This window comes from Lytechinus pictus, chromosome 5 (assembly GCF_037042905.1).
Source record: "Lytechinus pictus isolate F3 Inbred chromosome 5, Lp3.0, whole genome shotgun sequence".
Taxonomy (NCBI): Eukaryota; Metazoa; Echinodermata; class Echinoidea; order Temnopleuroida; family Toxopneustidae; genus Lytechinus; species Lytechinus pictus.
Window position 1 is genome coordinate 15,794,297 of NC_087249.1, and position 16,353 is coordinate 15,810,649.

Consider the following 16,353-nt stretch of genomic DNA (forward strand, 5'->3'; position numbering starts at 1 on the left):
TTGCCAGCATCTCCCCCAAAATATCAAACATTTTGCCATAAATTATTTGTCAATCAGCAGCTGCGAATCACGGCAGCCATCTTGGAATTAAAGATGGCTGACGAATCAATCAGATGCTTTATGTTTGCAACCCTGGGTATCAAAATATAGCATACACCCAAATTTCTGAAATATAATCACCTATAGAAATTGTTTAATAGGGGAAACCACATTCAAAATGCCGCCATTTTTTTTGCCAATTTGACGATGAAAACGTCGGAATCAAGTTTGGCAAACAGCATTTTTGGATTCAGCACCCCTAAATTACCCTAAAATGATTGATAAATCAGCATTAACACAAAATGCCTAAAGAACTTTTTCTGAGCACATTTTTGAAAATCTGGACCTGACTAGTATACAAAGATAGTGCAATTATAAATGCCATTTCTTGCAAAGGTGCTAAATCTGTGTTTAAGTGAAGCACAATTGTATAAGATATCTGCAAATTAAGGCCATGGTTCACCGGAAACCTTTTCTGAGAATACATAACTTTAAGTTTGACCATTGAATTGCCCAGTTGTATGCATTAAACTCTTTGTGCTTGATCTGGAAACCAATGTGACTTGTTTTATTTTAAAATTGGATAGTTATCTTGAATCATATGCCCTCTCTGTTATTGAAAAGGCTTTTTCTTTTATAGACACTTTTAGATTGGGGAAAATGGATATCACACCTGTGCAGTATTTACATGTAGTAGGTGTGCTATGTTAAGCCCATATAAGAAGAAAGTAAAGGAGTGGCTTTGACTATACCTCGATCAGAGCCTTTTGTCCTTTTTTTTCTAACAAATGGAGTAAAATGTCCCCTAATCCTTGTGACAATAACATAGACTTCCTTGTTACATCACATCCTTGGCAGTATTGATTTTGGGGGGTCAACTCACTTCCTGGGTATTCTTGTATTCTTGGAGATTTTCTCAGTTAAGAATGCTCATTGTAATGAATGCATGGTATAAACTGTGTATAAGTTCAGCATTGTTTAATCTATTCAAATGGGGAGCAAAGTGACCAACACTGTATTTATTCATTGTCTGTGAGTTATAAATGGCTAGTATCCCTCAAAGTACCCCTTTTGAGAAACTAGCAACTATTAATAGTACAGAAAATGAATTTATCTGGTAATTTTCTTTTTACATAGAACCTTGGTTTTTAGAGGAAAAGAACTTGTCTAGCTACATTTATGTGATAACATTATTATGGCATTATTCATGACTGTATTGAGTTTTGGATTAGCGTGTTATCACTCACTATTATCTCTCCGAAAAATGTTTATGTGAATAATTTGATTTGAGAAAAATCAAACTAGCACAATGCTTAAAAATTCATCAAAATCGGATGTAAAATAAGAAAGTTATGACATTTAAAGTTTCGCTTATTTTTCATAGAAAAATGATATGGACATCTCAGTGATAGGAGACAATCGATGTCCATCACTCACTATTTCTTTGGGTTTTTTTATTGTTTGAATTATACAATATTATATTATTATTTTACAGATTTGACAATAAGGACCAACTTGACTGAACCATATAGTATAAACAAAGCTAATTCCACGTGTTCAGGGAGGAATTAATCGTTTCAATTGACAATGAGGAGAAAATTAGAATATTTCATATTTCATATAATACAATACAAAAGAATTAATGAGTGGATAATGTCATCAGTCTCCTCATTTGCACATATCTTTCATTGCATTTGCAGGATGTGCATAACTGTTTTATGAAATTAAGCAAAACTTTGTCGAGGGGGGCCATTATGGCCCCCCCCCCCCCCCCCCCCCCCCGGAGAATTAGGGTTAAGAATGTCATATCTTTCTTATTTTACATCCAATTTTTCTGTTTTTATTCAAATTAACTTTTTTTGGGGTGGACTTGTCCTTTAAATCTTTGTGCAGCACCCCCAGACTCCTGGTCATCAGTCATGCATGAAGCCATATGTAAAAACTTGCAAACAGCTTTACGAAACTGCATTTAATATACATTTACATTTGTACTTTGCTCCCTTTTCTGCAGATCCGGTCTATAAATGGTGTGCTGTCGTTCCGGAAACCCCATTTTTGGAGGCATTCAGGGGACATAGTTGCAGGAACTCTACATATTCAGGTTGAACAGGGAGCAAATGAACAAAAGATCATTCAACAGGTGGGTTTGGTGTTAATCCGCCTGTAGATGTTGTTACCCCCCCCCCCCCTTTGTTTCCAATATACAGCAAAAGTCCACTTTGATTAAAAAAGATAATGATTTTAATAAAATACAAAAGTAAAACCAGCATAACTTTGAAATATTTATCAAAATCAGATCTAAAATAAGATACTTTTGACAATTAAATATTTCACATATTTTCATAAAACAAACTTTACGTTAAAGGCAGAGAGAGTCATATGCAAATGAGAGAGTTGATATCACTCAGATCTACATGTAATTCTCTCTCTCTTTCTCTCCCCTTATTCCACTTTTTTCCCCTTTCATCATTTTCTCTTTCTGTACTCTGTCTCTTTCTATCTCCCCTTTCTCTACATATCTTTCATTACTAATTCACTTTTTATCATTTTCATTTTCACATTCCTCAATATATTTGAGGTTAGCACCTGTTATTGCTTTGATTTTAAAACTGGTATGAGATAAATGATTAAAATGTGATATCGTGAAATTATATAAATGTCTCTACACCAACAAAAGTTGTATCTGACAGATTTATTTTTTTTAAATGAAATATCAACGTTTTAAAGTGGTCTTTAAGATTTATCTGTTCGAATACAATACAAAATATATCTACACTCCCCGCCTTTCCTTCATTTGAGTAATATTTCATTTTCTTACATTTGGGAGTATCTCTTGTTCGGTCCCTGTTAGGTCACAGCCCTCTTCAAGGAACAAGGAATAACCAACTTCTCCGTTCAGGTAGAGAAGGAGGCATTCTTCCAGCACATGTCCGGTCTGAGTGCCAACTTTGACCAGGTTCTTAAGATGACCAATCAGATGGAGCAGATTGGCAACTTGGACACCCAGCTCTATGATATCAAAGCTGTTTGAATTGTACCAGCAGCGGTGAGACCATTGATGATCATCTTTGACGTGAAGACATGATTGTGGCGTCGTGTTCACTGCAGCTATAGGTGGGCCTTTTCAGAATTCATTATTAAACAGGTTAGGATGAACTGTCAAATTGGTAACCTGGCCGACCAGTTCTATGTTTGAATTGTGATAGCAGCGTTTAGACCATCGATGACGATCTTTGACATAGCCAGGTTTGAACTGAGCTAGATGGGCCCTGTACAATGCCTTTAGGGGCTTCGGAAAACAGTAGTCATTAGGTAAAGATGACCGGTCAGATAGATCAGATAAGCTAAGAGGACAGCCAGTTTTATTACACATGTATCAAATCTTTGTGCATTGTGATAGACTTGACCCAGAAATCTTTGATCATGAGATGAGACTCTATTTGTGGCCAGGTGCTGTAATATTATATTACCCTATTGGTAAAGCAAAGTTGCCCATCACTTTAAGACTATTGGTCTTTTCATATGAGGGCTGTCTAGACTGTGCTGAAGTTTCTTAAGATGGCCAGAGGGACAAATGAACAAGTGTGGTGCAATGCATTAGACAAGTGGACCAAGTTGCATGCCATGAAGAAATTGCTAAACTAGTTGATGTTCAGACAGGGGATTGTCAAGATAAGGTATTGGAGAACTATGATTGTTGTCATGCACAATATCGTTTACTTATTGTGATATTGGGGTCTTTCAAGCATAAAGTATTAAAAAGGAGATCATGTGGATTCAGAGCCTAATGGTATCAAGGTTTTCTAGACTTAAGACCCCATTTATGCTGGGCAAATGAATGTCCTGTCTGAGGCCATATATTGTCTAAACTCTCAAGCATGAAAGTATTTTGAAACCTTGGGCCAGTCATGAATGATCAATGTTATCAACAAGCCAAATCTACTTGCCGTTCTTAAATGAAATCTGATTTATGAGTTGGTCAAATCACTATATATCACTTGGTACATTATAATCTGCAGAGTTTCCTAAAGTCATTTTGCATGTAAACGGCCAATCAGCTTTTCCTTAAGCTTATCAAAATATTCTGCATACAAGAAATGTCTGTATTTTCATGTATTGCTGCTTTTAAAATATACATTTGCAATTTTGTTGTCTGAAAAAAGTCATATGTTCAGGTTAGATCATAAACATGTGTGACATTTTAATTCCCCCCCAAAGGTAAAGACAAAGTTACAATCGCTATTTGATCTTTATAGGAATACTAGGAAGTATCTTTCCCTTGCAATTATAATTACTATTCTGGTTAGAATAAAAGACTACCCGAAGCACTACCAGGAAATATTGTGGTCTGAGGTGCAAAGATTTGAAACAGGAAAGCGTAAACAATATCGATGTCAATCATCATTGGCACATTCCCACTCAGGTTAAATATGTGACTTGCAGCCCCCAAACCACAAGTCACAAATTAATTTTGAGATTTCTTTTGGGCTTGAAATAGCACATCATGTACTTTAGAATGATATACAACTTGTCAAAACTAAATAACATTAACTCAAGTACTTGATTTAATGTAGAAGAAAGTCAGTGAGAGCTCTAATTTTGAGCTTTGCTCCAGCATGAAGTGTGCACTCGTTGCATTCTCAATGAAACTTATAGTTGTTGGGGGGAGGGGAATGAAAATTTGACAGCATGAAGAAGAATAATTTTTTTTCAACATGTTTTTTTTAAGTTTTGAAGACCTGTATTGACTACACAGAAACAGAAACGTTGTTAGCACTAACAGTGCAATAACAGAGGCCATGTTACAATCGGTAATGTGGCAGCGATGTCTTATGTTACAACAATATATTGCTTAACATTGAAATAAATGTTTTGACTTAACAATCCGAAAGATGTGACTGAGCTTACTGTTAGCGCTGTGTTAGGCTAACAACATTTCTGTGCTGTTGGCACATATTACTATTGAGGCGATTTACAGAGAACCTTCCCTTGCAACTTAATGTTGGTTTTGGGTGGTTGGTCGCATGTAACTGAAATGCAATACATGTTTGCCAAACTCCAGGCACAAAGTCATGTGTATCATTAGAAGCAGCATTCTGACCAGTCCAGTAGGTATGAAGATTGATGAGACTTGTCAACAGTAAGATATTGATCAGATGGATCTACAAATATTATTGATAGTATATAGACTTTTCTTTTATAAAATGAATAAATTATTTTCAAGTGTATGGTTCATCATTCCTCTTATTGTAATCAGTGTTGTCACAGTATTAGTGACTTTCAGAGCTTTCCATCACTCAAAATCTCCCCCCCCCTCCTTTCTCAGATCTCAGCTGTTCATTGTGCAATCGCAATAGAAATGGCCACATACGACACTCACAAAGTAATCTCCAGGCTGAATCATAGTCAATTGTTCCAAAATTATTCAAAAGCTATTTTTATTTTGGATTACTGTAATTAATCATGGTAATGGATGGATTAATAATTTAACTGTTAATCCTTAAATCCATTTCAAAAACTAAAAAAATCTGAGTTTTGACTTTCTTCTAGGATTCTTGTCTTAGTTTTCTGAAAATTGGCGATGCCACTTTTCTTTTATTTACTTCAGTTTTTAATTATTATTTTAACCCTATCTAGCACAGTTTTGATACAATTGTCTATAGAATTTTGGAGATTATGTCCAGGTTGACGTTGCGTCAGTGCCAATTTTACGTGAACAGCCAAGATCGGGGGCAAAGATGCAGCTTGAGAATTAAGTTTGGTTCCTTATGAATCATTGCCATGAAACAAATAAAACAAAGGGAATAGTATAGATATAGGATATCAGATAAATTTTATTTTCATTGTTTTCTTATGATTATTTCAACCTTACATAATAATTACTATTTTTAGTGTTACTTTAATTGAAAAAACAATGAAAATCCATATTTTAATGTTCGAAAAATTCATTATTGTCCGTATCTTAATATTAATTGTGTTATCTATTGCACTTGGAAATTTCTACCTATATTTTTATTCCTTACATTTCAGAGATCTCAAGTATAGTAGTATTTCCATAAAGTTAGTAATAACTTCAAAGTGGTTACACAATACCAGTTATGGTATTAAGTAGCAGTAACCGGTAACTGAAAAAGGACAACTTTTATGAAGATGAGAGAGAGTCCATGAGAACAGGGATGTTGAAATTGTCTCAACCCCCACCACCCTCTGTAAATGATTGTTATCTCAGAATAAAGATTACACAAGCGGATTCAGTAATTCATTAGCAGATTTTCTTTTCAGATAAGATGAAAATGAAAATTGTATAATAGGGTAAAGTTCACTGGTTTGAAATGATAATCTCTGATGATTGGTGCATTTTCTCCTTTCGCAAAGAATTTCTACAGGTACATTCAACACATATACAATGTTAGGATACTGTATGATGGTACCTACAAATTGGTAAGAATTAAATGAGAGAACGGAAGTGTAATGTAATTATAATTTCTGAATCCTAATCAAAATTATATTCTGGCTTTAAAGCCAACTCATTCTCCATCTCCTCAATCTTCTTTACCCTTGGACTTTTTAGTTTCCTTCCACTATTCACCCTCTTCCGTCTTTTCTTCTTCTTCTACTCCTTTGCAATTCCGCCGTCATCAACAATGTCTATTTTCACTTCTTCCACCTGTACCTCCACCGGAAGAGGTTGTATTTCAACTGGAGGCAGTCGCTTCGAGCATGCCATCACATACTCCGTTGTAAGAACCGTATCTATGAAGTGAACAAAAATGTTTCATTATATGCATTTTAATCAAATTATTTACATTTTTTCTGGGAAGATTGGGGAGGGGATGGGCTGTGTTCTATTTTGGCTAACATGTTTTTTTTACCAGGAAAGGAGTTAAACCAACATTAACCCTATTTTAACTGAGCCATTTCAGACCAGGATATACTTGTGGGGGGTCAATTTAATACCCCCCACAGATCTCGGCCGCTGATTGCGCAATCGCCGCGAAAGTTTGCAAAAACACAATGTGCATTGACTTTGTACACGGAATCGCGTACCCAGGGGTCGCAAATTTGGTCTCAAAAGATGCGCAAGAATTGAAAGTAAAAAGTCAGCGAGCAGCGCAGACAAAAAATTTGTGCAACGGCATAGTTTGTTGAGGGATGGGTCAAATTGAACCCCCCCCTTAAGGGTTGATTGTCTGTGGATATACATGTAAGTGGCAATAGTTTTAGACTAGTCTACAAAGCCTAAACAGGGTCAGCACAACAGCCCTTGTAATATTTCAATGAGAAAAACAAAAGAAAGACTGGATTTGGAGAAAAAATAGAAGAGATAATAAACAATAGTGTCTGAAAATGATGTCTGGGTCATGTTACACTGTATTACCCCTGTTTTTTAATCAAGAGAAACAAATGTGATGCCACCTTTTGCTTGCCTTGCCCCTGCTGCTGGTTAATTTAACTGCATATAGTCCAAACATCCGCTTCTGTTCTAATGAGTATTTGAAGTTTTTAAGTCCCAGGATTAAACTGTGCAGTTATGAAGAACCCAAATTGTAAAACGAAAGGACACATTCAGTAAACCTAAGACATATATGATATAAACAAAATTTTGGCATTTATGGCTTTCCATAATGTTTGGCACAGATATAGACCATAGCCTTGATCAAAGTAGAGTATGCCCGAGTGTTTGTACACTACCTGGAGAATAGTAGTCAAAGACTGTGATGATAGCGGGCTTAGGTTCTCTCACTTTGTTGACACGTCTGACCGTAAAGTCGAAGCACAGACTCTTCTCTGTAAACTAAAAATAAAATTGAGATAATTGGAAATTGAATCGAAAACCAAATTAAGTTTAATTGGGAGTCCTTTCATGAATGGAGAAACAACCACTTGAACTAACGATATTGGGCTCAGTGACTGTGATCAAGAAACAGTTTGAAATGGCCAACAAAATGAATTTAATGTACATTCATTCCGGGTATTAGTAGTAGTGTGGGTTCTGGGTCTTGTTTCATAAAGAGTTATTACTCTGGTATCTTTTCTGTTCAATTGTAAATTCCATTGAATCCTTGATTTTGATGGCTATTGAGCATTCGGCTACCATATAGTTACCATTGCTTGGCAAAGATACCATCAAAATTACTTTAATGCAATGGGGCTGTAAACAAATTCTCACAATTGGCATTTCCCTGCTCGGGTGCGCCCATTCTCAAATTCTTACATTGCCGTCTTGCATTGAAGAGTAAGGAATATTGGTATACCTCAATGAAATACTACCTCATTGAAATACACAGTGACCGTCTTCTTTTTGTATTCCACTCGGGAGACCTGTGTTGGTGACAGAGGTCTTCTCAGCTGATTCAAAGATGGTCGGTCTGGGATGTAACCAGTCACCAACTTTACCTCGACTAACGCCATGTTAGAAGCTATATCATTAGGTCCAGAAGGCCTATAGCTGTGAGAACGATATTGAACATCTTGATTAGTTGAGTAATAATGATAATAATAATGGCATATTTACCCAGGGTAGCCACTTCAGTTCAGAAAACTGTTCTCCCAGCAGGCACTGCTATTATTCGGCTGGTTTTTAGTTCTTGATTGGTTTTCCATTTGATAGATTTTTTTTGTCCATTGATAAGAAGTTCCCTCTCTTGCAATTTAAATTGTTCCATTCACAAAATGAATTACACATTGCACAAAACTTTGAAGATAAAATATGTAATGTAAAGAAGTAAGTTATTTTAACATTATGGTACATGATTGATATCTTTTCATCAGGTACATTTAATTAATCTGTCAAGATTAAAGTTTTTTTCATACTGAAATCACGCCCACAATTGAATAATATTCAGGATAAAAAAATTAAAAGCATTATCCAATAATTTCATTTTTGTATACTTTTATTTCCTTTATTCAGTTTGTGCTGGGGTGGAGGTTCTTTCATAAAATAATAAATTTAATTTCAGGGAAATTCAATCAAGTAGATGAATTAACCTCCTATCTACTAACAATTGAAGAAAAAGGGAACAACTATGGCTACTATTACTACTACTACTATTACCTTACTATTACTACTACTACTACTACTACTCCTACTACTCCTACTACTACTACTACTATTTCTCCTACTACTAATAATAACAATAGAAGTAGTACTAAGTATGATTATTATAAATAATAGTAATAATATTACAGACTTATTACAATAACAATACTATTACAGACTATAGCAAATATAATAATGGTACTCTTATATCATAATAATGACATCATTGTTGATGATTGTAATATAACAAAACAATCAGTTGGTAACAGCTCCAGACTGCCACCATCATGATTATCAGGAATATTTTAAGAAAAATTAGAGGTTATATTTCTTACATTTATCAAATCATGATCATCTAATCATCTATCTTACCTCACACATATTTTGAGTTTGAAGTTGTCTACACAAGAGCCTTTAAGTCCTGTTGGTTCCACAGAATAGGTGAGGATGAATGGTGGCTCAGGAGGTGGGGTGGGATGAATGTTATATCGCTCGATCACCTTGTATAATTGTGTAAAAGTAATGGGTAAATATTTTTAATGAATAAAGATTTTTTTTTTTGATATATCAATAATCTTAATGCCCTACTTAAGTTCTTCTTTTCTATAATCATCGCCGTACCTAACTCTCTCTCCCCCCTTTTCTCTTTCTCTCTCATGCACACCGAGTCTTGTCATTTATCACTCAAAAACAAAAATGAATCGGATGCCTATAAAAATACAAGCAATTTTCTGTAAAACACTTAGGCAATTTTAGTCTCTGTATAAGTAATAATTACCAAAAAAGTATATTTCAAGACTAGCTATTTATAACAGTCAATTACAATGTAGTCTTTTTGCCCTCTCCCTCCTTTTTATAAAAGTTTGATAAGGATAAATGATAAAGGTAAACAACATTTCTGTGGTTCCTGAGTGGTCTTATGTTTGCAATAGAAAGTGTTTTATCTGATGTCGTCGGAAGAGTCAAATAAATAAACTTGCGTCTTGAAACTTACTTGAATAATGGCACATCCTTCACCAGTAGCGAGAACTTCGATGGAATCTGGGAAATCATCGATTCGGGCGCTCTGCAGAACACGGCGATTGCCTTCATTAATGAGGAATAAAGAGTTCAGTGAACAATCAGCACCATGCTTGCTGTTGAAGGCAACTCCCAAGTTGACAGTTCCACCATATACAAGCCTGGCGTATTCGGCAAGGGCATGGAGTGCGACGACTGTATCCTGGTGATGGCAATTAATTAATGAGGAAGATATACAATTTGATTTGACTACGGTTTATTTGATGAACAAGACTTAACAGAGTCCTTGAAAGGCCAGTTTTTATTTGTAGTATTGAAGAGTATTTTCGCATTCGCATGCATGTCCCTTCTATTAACCTTGCAGAATTCGACCTTCATAAACTGAAAATTCGCCAAAATTTTTGAGCACTTTATGCAAAACACAAAGCTTTATTTACCCATTCTGCATGTATAAATCGATTTTCTTCCAAACCTTAAATATTTTCATCTGATATATGTTTTGCTAATTATTCCGTGGAACTGTTGTTTTGTGAGAAGGATGTTCAACTTTGTTGTTGATGTTCAAATATTAAAGATGCATCGACCGGTCAAGACCAAGCCCTCGTACCACTAAGAGGCACTACCAATTTTCCAGTTTAGCCAATTCTGTTTGAAATGAGCAGTCAAAATGGTCAGTTGCAGTGGCGTATCTAGGGGCCGCATGCCCTCCCCGCCCCCTTCTGTGAGTCATTAAAAAGGGAAAATGTCGTGCACTTTCCAGGTGAAAATTCGGCCTATAATATGCCCGCATATTTGATATTTCCGGTCCCAAACAACGCCGTTGTAAACTAACTAATGGACAAATTTCCCAATGATTCTTCGCCCGTCGGGGACCCCTATTATCGAAAACCACTTGACTTTGGAATATATTGAAAGTAGCAAATGGCTCACCAGAACTTAAGCAATAAGTGTTGATTTTTTTTCCGCGAGGGGGTGACTATCGAATTATATTGTCAAAAATAGCATATAAAAAAAAAAAAATATGAAATTATTTAACTTGCTTCTGTAAAATTGTAACAACACTATAACGGTCCTTTTGCGTGTCTATCCAGCCAAAAGCTCACTCTTTTCATCAATGGCCCAATGAGATCTAAGGCTCATTTCCACATCCTCGATTGGCTAACACAGTACACCATGAGCGGCGCGCTATTCCAAATCGTGAACATTAATTAAATACATAGGCCGTCACGTGACCAAAACGGACTGTCAAAGTTAGCATGGTTAGGGCCCAAACCGATAGGTGATCAGACTATTAAAGATAATACTATTCTTCACTATTAAATTTTCAGTGCAAGAACATTCTTTAGTACCCCTTCGAAGGATTCGATCATCCGATAATTCCTCCAATTTACCTGCGATGATGTAAATCCTCCATTCGGTTTCTGTTGCGTCACGAGCCACTTTGAGATCGGCGAGCCTCGGACGACGGCGTCACCACTTTCGTAAACGTTGATGAGGGTTAGAAGTACATACGCAGTCAACTCGATACTGATAGAGTCAGCCGAGGCACCGTGGTGATAGCGTCTAGATGACACTGGCTGGGGCCGACTGCTTTTCCAGTATTTCAATCCTCCTGTCAACGATATAAAAACAGTGGAAAAGCGTTTCAACCTTTTTTGCTGGCTGCAGTCATAAACAGAAATCTGCAATTTAGTGTCGATATCTATCAACATGTGAGTGTTCAATTTATCAATAATTACCCTTTCCATACGGCGATAGTTATTTCTTTTTTGTCACATGAAAAAACTTTTTATTTTCTACATTTACCTTCATTTACAGCAACCGATTCCAGGTGTTCCAAAACTTTCCCAACATTTTCATCCTTAGCTACGCTCAGCGCATAGGCAATGAGGGCTGCAGCGTACGTATCGACACCTTTCAAATCCCCAGTAGAATCAAGATATGTGTGGATGCAGGAAAGAGCTCCTTTTACATCTTTGGACTGCAAGATAGAAAAAAAAATCCATCAGAATAAAACAAAATGAAACAAAAAATCCACCAACCCAGATCCACCTCTTGGCCAATTTGTGTTGGGCATGTGATAGTGTTGCTTGTGAGTGAGGCCATTTGATAGATGTAACTTGTATCTCAGTACGAATTCCACCCAAAAGTGCCCGAAATTAATTACAAAAAGTGACCAAATTTCTCATAGGGCACAACAAAAATCGTTTAGTTTTTTCTTGATTTACTCAAAAAAACTCATAGACCTTCATTGGTCATTGATACCCAGAAGGAAAAACCAGTAAGACCAGTAAGAATTTTTACTGGTTTCCAGTAGAATTTTACTGGTTTCCAGTATATTTTTACTGGGCCAGTTGATTTTTAACTGGACCAGTAAAAATCAACTGGAGACCAGTTCCAACAATTGCAATCCAGTTGAAGCAATTAGTAATACCAGTTAAATTGTTTTTCATCAAACTGGTGTTTCTGGTCCAATAAATGGTTTCCAGTAGATTTTTACTGGTTTCCAGTATATTTTAACTGGACCAGTTGATTTTTAACTGGACCAGTAAAAATCAACTGGAGACCAGTTCAAACAATTGCATTACAGTTGAAGCAAAGTAATACCAGTTAAATTGTTTTTCATCAAACTGGTGTTACTGGTCCAATAAATAATGACTTTATTTCAAGTCAGATCGTTTGATGAATTATGGAAAATGAATCTTGCAATTCAGAGAAAGTTATTATCATTATCATTGTTATCATCATTCCTCTTATAATTATCATAATTATTATTATTATGATTATTATGATCATTGTTATCATTCTTATTACTGTTATCATTGTTATTGATATTGTAATTATTATTATTAATATTATCATAATTATCAATTATCAACATTATCATTAAAATAATTATTTCCTTATGATTAACATCAAAGCAAGATATACTCCTCTGATATAGTCAACTGGTCTAAAGTAATTCATTGTTTGAAATTGAACTGGTCAAGACCAGTAATACCAATAATTCTGATGATGCTGATCACGTGGTTTACCTCATTTGCATATTTCCTATTTTAAAAAGAAAAATCAGGATTTAGAAAGGAATATCCTTGCAATGGCACTCATTGTTGTTTAAAAACTTTCCAAATAATTGTGTGAACTAATTCACAATGAAAATATGTAATTTCATATATCACATTTAAAATAACAGCAGAAAGATTAATTTACTAACCATCTTTTCCATCACATTTCACTGACCATGGTATATAACAAACCAAATGCATGTAATGAATTGATCCAGTAAGACCAGTACGAGGACCAGTTCTAGGACCAGTCAGACCAGTAGAAAATACCAGTAAAGACCAGCTTGAATTGGATACCAGTATGAAGACCAGTGAGACCACTAACGACCACCAGAAACAAGACCAGTATAAAATTCCAGTAATTCAAGACCAGTTTAATTTTTAACTGGACCAGTAAAATTTAAACTGGACCAGTATGACCAGTTAGACCAGTAAACCGATGTTCCAATTTCCAGAGTTACCAGTTAAAATTCTACTGGTCTAACTGGTCCAGTGGAACTGGTTTTTCCTTCTGGGTATATTCATATATAGTGATTCGTTTCCATTACTAGCTGAAGAATGCTAAATTTTCTTGATTTATTCGAAAAAACTGTCATTGATATAGTTGTTCATTGATATATTCATATATAGTGATTTGTTTCCATTACTAGCTGAAGAATGCTAAATATTTAATTTGATCCCAGGATATATTTCTCAGAGTCATAATAGGCATGTTCATTTTTCTTTGTTCATCTTTCTTTTTAACCAGTCATTGATTGTGGATTGAAAGAAAATATTAAAAAGAAATTCTATAAACTGCATGCTGCTAAGACTGACAAGGACACAGTAACATACCTCGGTTGAACCGTGGGCTTCAATTAGGCTGATGAGGATATAAGCTGTCAAAGTCACTTCGTCATTCACTCCTCCCTGTAGACATATGGAAAGGCAAATGGATTTATTTGAACGCCATATGTAATTATTTGAAGGATATAAATATGTCGTTTTACGTATGTTACATTGTTTGATAGAGATATGTAAAGCCCTACTAGTCCGGTCTGTTAGCGTCAAAAATACCCTACTTGTGGACACGGTGGACAAAACCATGATTTTTTTCTCCAGACCTTTGTTTATGTATAAGAATTAAAAATGGGGTATGCTCCAAAAAATCTGGCTGCAGGAACAGTGAAAAAATGGGTGAAAATGTCAGAATTTATGAGTTTAGATTGGTCTGATATATAGACTAGCGCCAGTGCAAAACTCAATAGCAGTGCATTATTTTGCATTGGTTTAGTTCTTGAATTCAGACCCTTTTTGAACAGATGTTCTGTTTGTCCTCACATCTCAATGCACCATATATTTGAATGCAGATGCTAAACAAGCCTAAGGGTGGCGGAGGACTTGGTGGAGGGGTTGAATGTTGGTGTGTATGTACATATTTTGGTCTTGGGGTAAAGATGTGCAAAACAAATTTTTGCATGTTTTGGAATTGGTGTTGCCATGGTAACAGTGTATTATGGCAAAAATAAGGTAACAATCTTGCAGTTAGAACTACTTCCTCTGTTTTCATCCGGTTCTCATGAAATTTGGCACACACATTGGTCTTGAGGTGAAGATGTCTAAGACACATTTTTGTGTGTCTTTCAGAAATCTTGTTGCCATGGTAACAACATATTATAAGGTGAAAACTGGAAAAATACTTACAATTCAAACTGCTTCATCAGTTTTCAATCAATTCACATGAAATTCGGCACACACATTGGTATTGAAGTAAAGATGTACAAGGCACTTTTTGTGTGTGTTTCAGAAATTGTGTTGCCATGGTAACAACATATTATATGGCAAGATTTAGGTAAAAACCTTGCAATTTGAACTACTTCATCAGTTTTGAACCAATTTTCATGAAATTGGCTCACACATTGGCCTTGAGGTAAAGATATGCAAGAACCTTTATTTTGCATTTGTCAGAAAGTGCATTGCCAGGGTAACCACATATGATAGCTAGAAATGCAGGAAAACTCATTGTGGATCAATCCACTTCTCAGTTTTCAGCCTGTGCTCATAAAATTTGACACAAATATTCATTTTGGGTAAAGATTCATATTCAGTGTTAAAGGGGAATCCAGCCTTGGTCATAAAATGTTGTGTGGAAAAGGAGAAACATAAGAATGGTGAAAGTTTGAAAGAAATCGGAAGCAAAATTTATGGTTGCTTTAAAATTAAGACTACTAGTATGTAGATTTCAAATTGGCAACTGGGTAAGTAAATTATGACAAGGGGCGAGGCCGCAAGGACAACTTTCCCATAGGCCTTGTGCTTAATTATCAGGATATTTGGTTTTCTCCTAAATCCCTATTCCATTAGGGCCGTAATATGAACCTAGTAGTATATTGTTTTATGTCCTCATGAAAGAAAGATATAATTTGTAAAACTTTTGAAAAAGACATTTTAGCCAATTATTCCAGTACATGGAAGAGTGGTCCTTGCCTTAATACATCACTATGACATCACATATGCGGCCAATTTGAAGTCTTCATGGGTATAGTGATTACCAATGTTTACAACTTTTATATATTCACAACTTTCTTATGGTTTGTCCGATATTGTTCAAACTTTGACCTATAAACTTGTCTGATTTTTCCTCTAAAAACAAGTGTTTATTTGGGTTGGATTCCCCTTTAACGTCATATAATAGCGCAGGGTATTAATCACTTTCAATAATATTTATAGCTTCTTTTTTGGGGCAGAGGAGGTAATTAAAAACTGACAACATAAAAATATAGAAGGTTAAAGGCCATGACCATATGACCATTAGGAACTTAAACACTCTTGAAAAAAGCACCCCTTCCATTTTTTTTTTGGGGGGGGGGCTTTAGAAAATTGCCACATAAAGAGTAATTTAAGGAAATTATTACGACTAGGAACTTAACCCCCCCCCCAAAAAAAAAAAAAAGGGGGAAGAAAAATCCTTTACACTTCAGCATATTAATTTAAAGCCTAAAACATTCTGCTTTGATAAAAGATCGTTTCCGGTGCCCAATTATTGATCAATCTTTTATTTTGCTTCTACTCAGTTTTTGTTCATTTCAGTTCCTACTCTGACTTTCTTACATCACTTTTTGCACTTTTGATCTTTACCATATATTCTTGTTTTGTTTCCTCTCTCCCCCTCTTTGTCTCCCTCTCTAAGTACATTTTTCTTTGCTATTT

General features: G+C 35.5%; 2 protein-coding genes across 3 annotated transcripts in view; one reads left to right on the forward strand and one right to left on the reverse strand.

The window, feature by feature from the left end:
* LOC129261744 (proton-coupled zinc antiporter SLC30A5-like) overlaps window positions 1–6,565 on the forward strand; it is a 31,078-nt gene extending 24,513 nt beyond the window's left edge. Inside the window, exons 15-16 of one of the 2 annotated variants that reach the window (XM_064099886.1) lie at window positions 2,051–2,179; window positions 2,891–6,565. In XM_064099886.1, coding sequence (XP_063955956.1) covers window positions 2,051–2,179; window positions 2,891–3,070 — 309 coding nt within the window. In that variant the 3' untranslated portion in view covers window positions 3,071–6,565. The remainder of the gene's footprint in view (window positions 1–2,050; window positions 2,180–2,890) is intronic. The other variant, XM_064099887.1, reaches the window with a different exon arrangement.
* LOC129262365 (ovostatin-like) overlaps window positions 5,856–16,353 on the reverse strand; it is a 39,818-nt gene continuing 29,320 nt past the window's right edge. The window contains exons 25-32 of the mRNA XM_064099885.1: window positions 13,999–14,073; window positions 11,906–12,080; window positions 11,491–11,711; window positions 10,074–10,301; window positions 9,452–9,579; window positions 8,311–8,488; window positions 7,732–7,834; window positions 5,856–6,792 (exon numbers count right to left, since the gene is read on the reverse strand). Of these exons, the coding sequence (XP_063955955.1) occupies window positions 6,653–6,792; window positions 7,732–7,834; window positions 8,311–8,488; window positions 9,452–9,579; window positions 10,074–10,301; window positions 11,491–11,711; window positions 11,906–12,080; window positions 13,999–14,073 (1,248 nt within the window). The 3' untranslated portion in view covers window positions 5,856–6,652. The remainder of the gene's footprint in view (window positions 6,793–7,731; window positions 7,835–8,310; window positions 8,489–9,451; window positions 9,580–10,073; window positions 10,302–11,490; window positions 11,712–11,905; window positions 12,081–13,998; window positions 14,074–16,353) is intronic.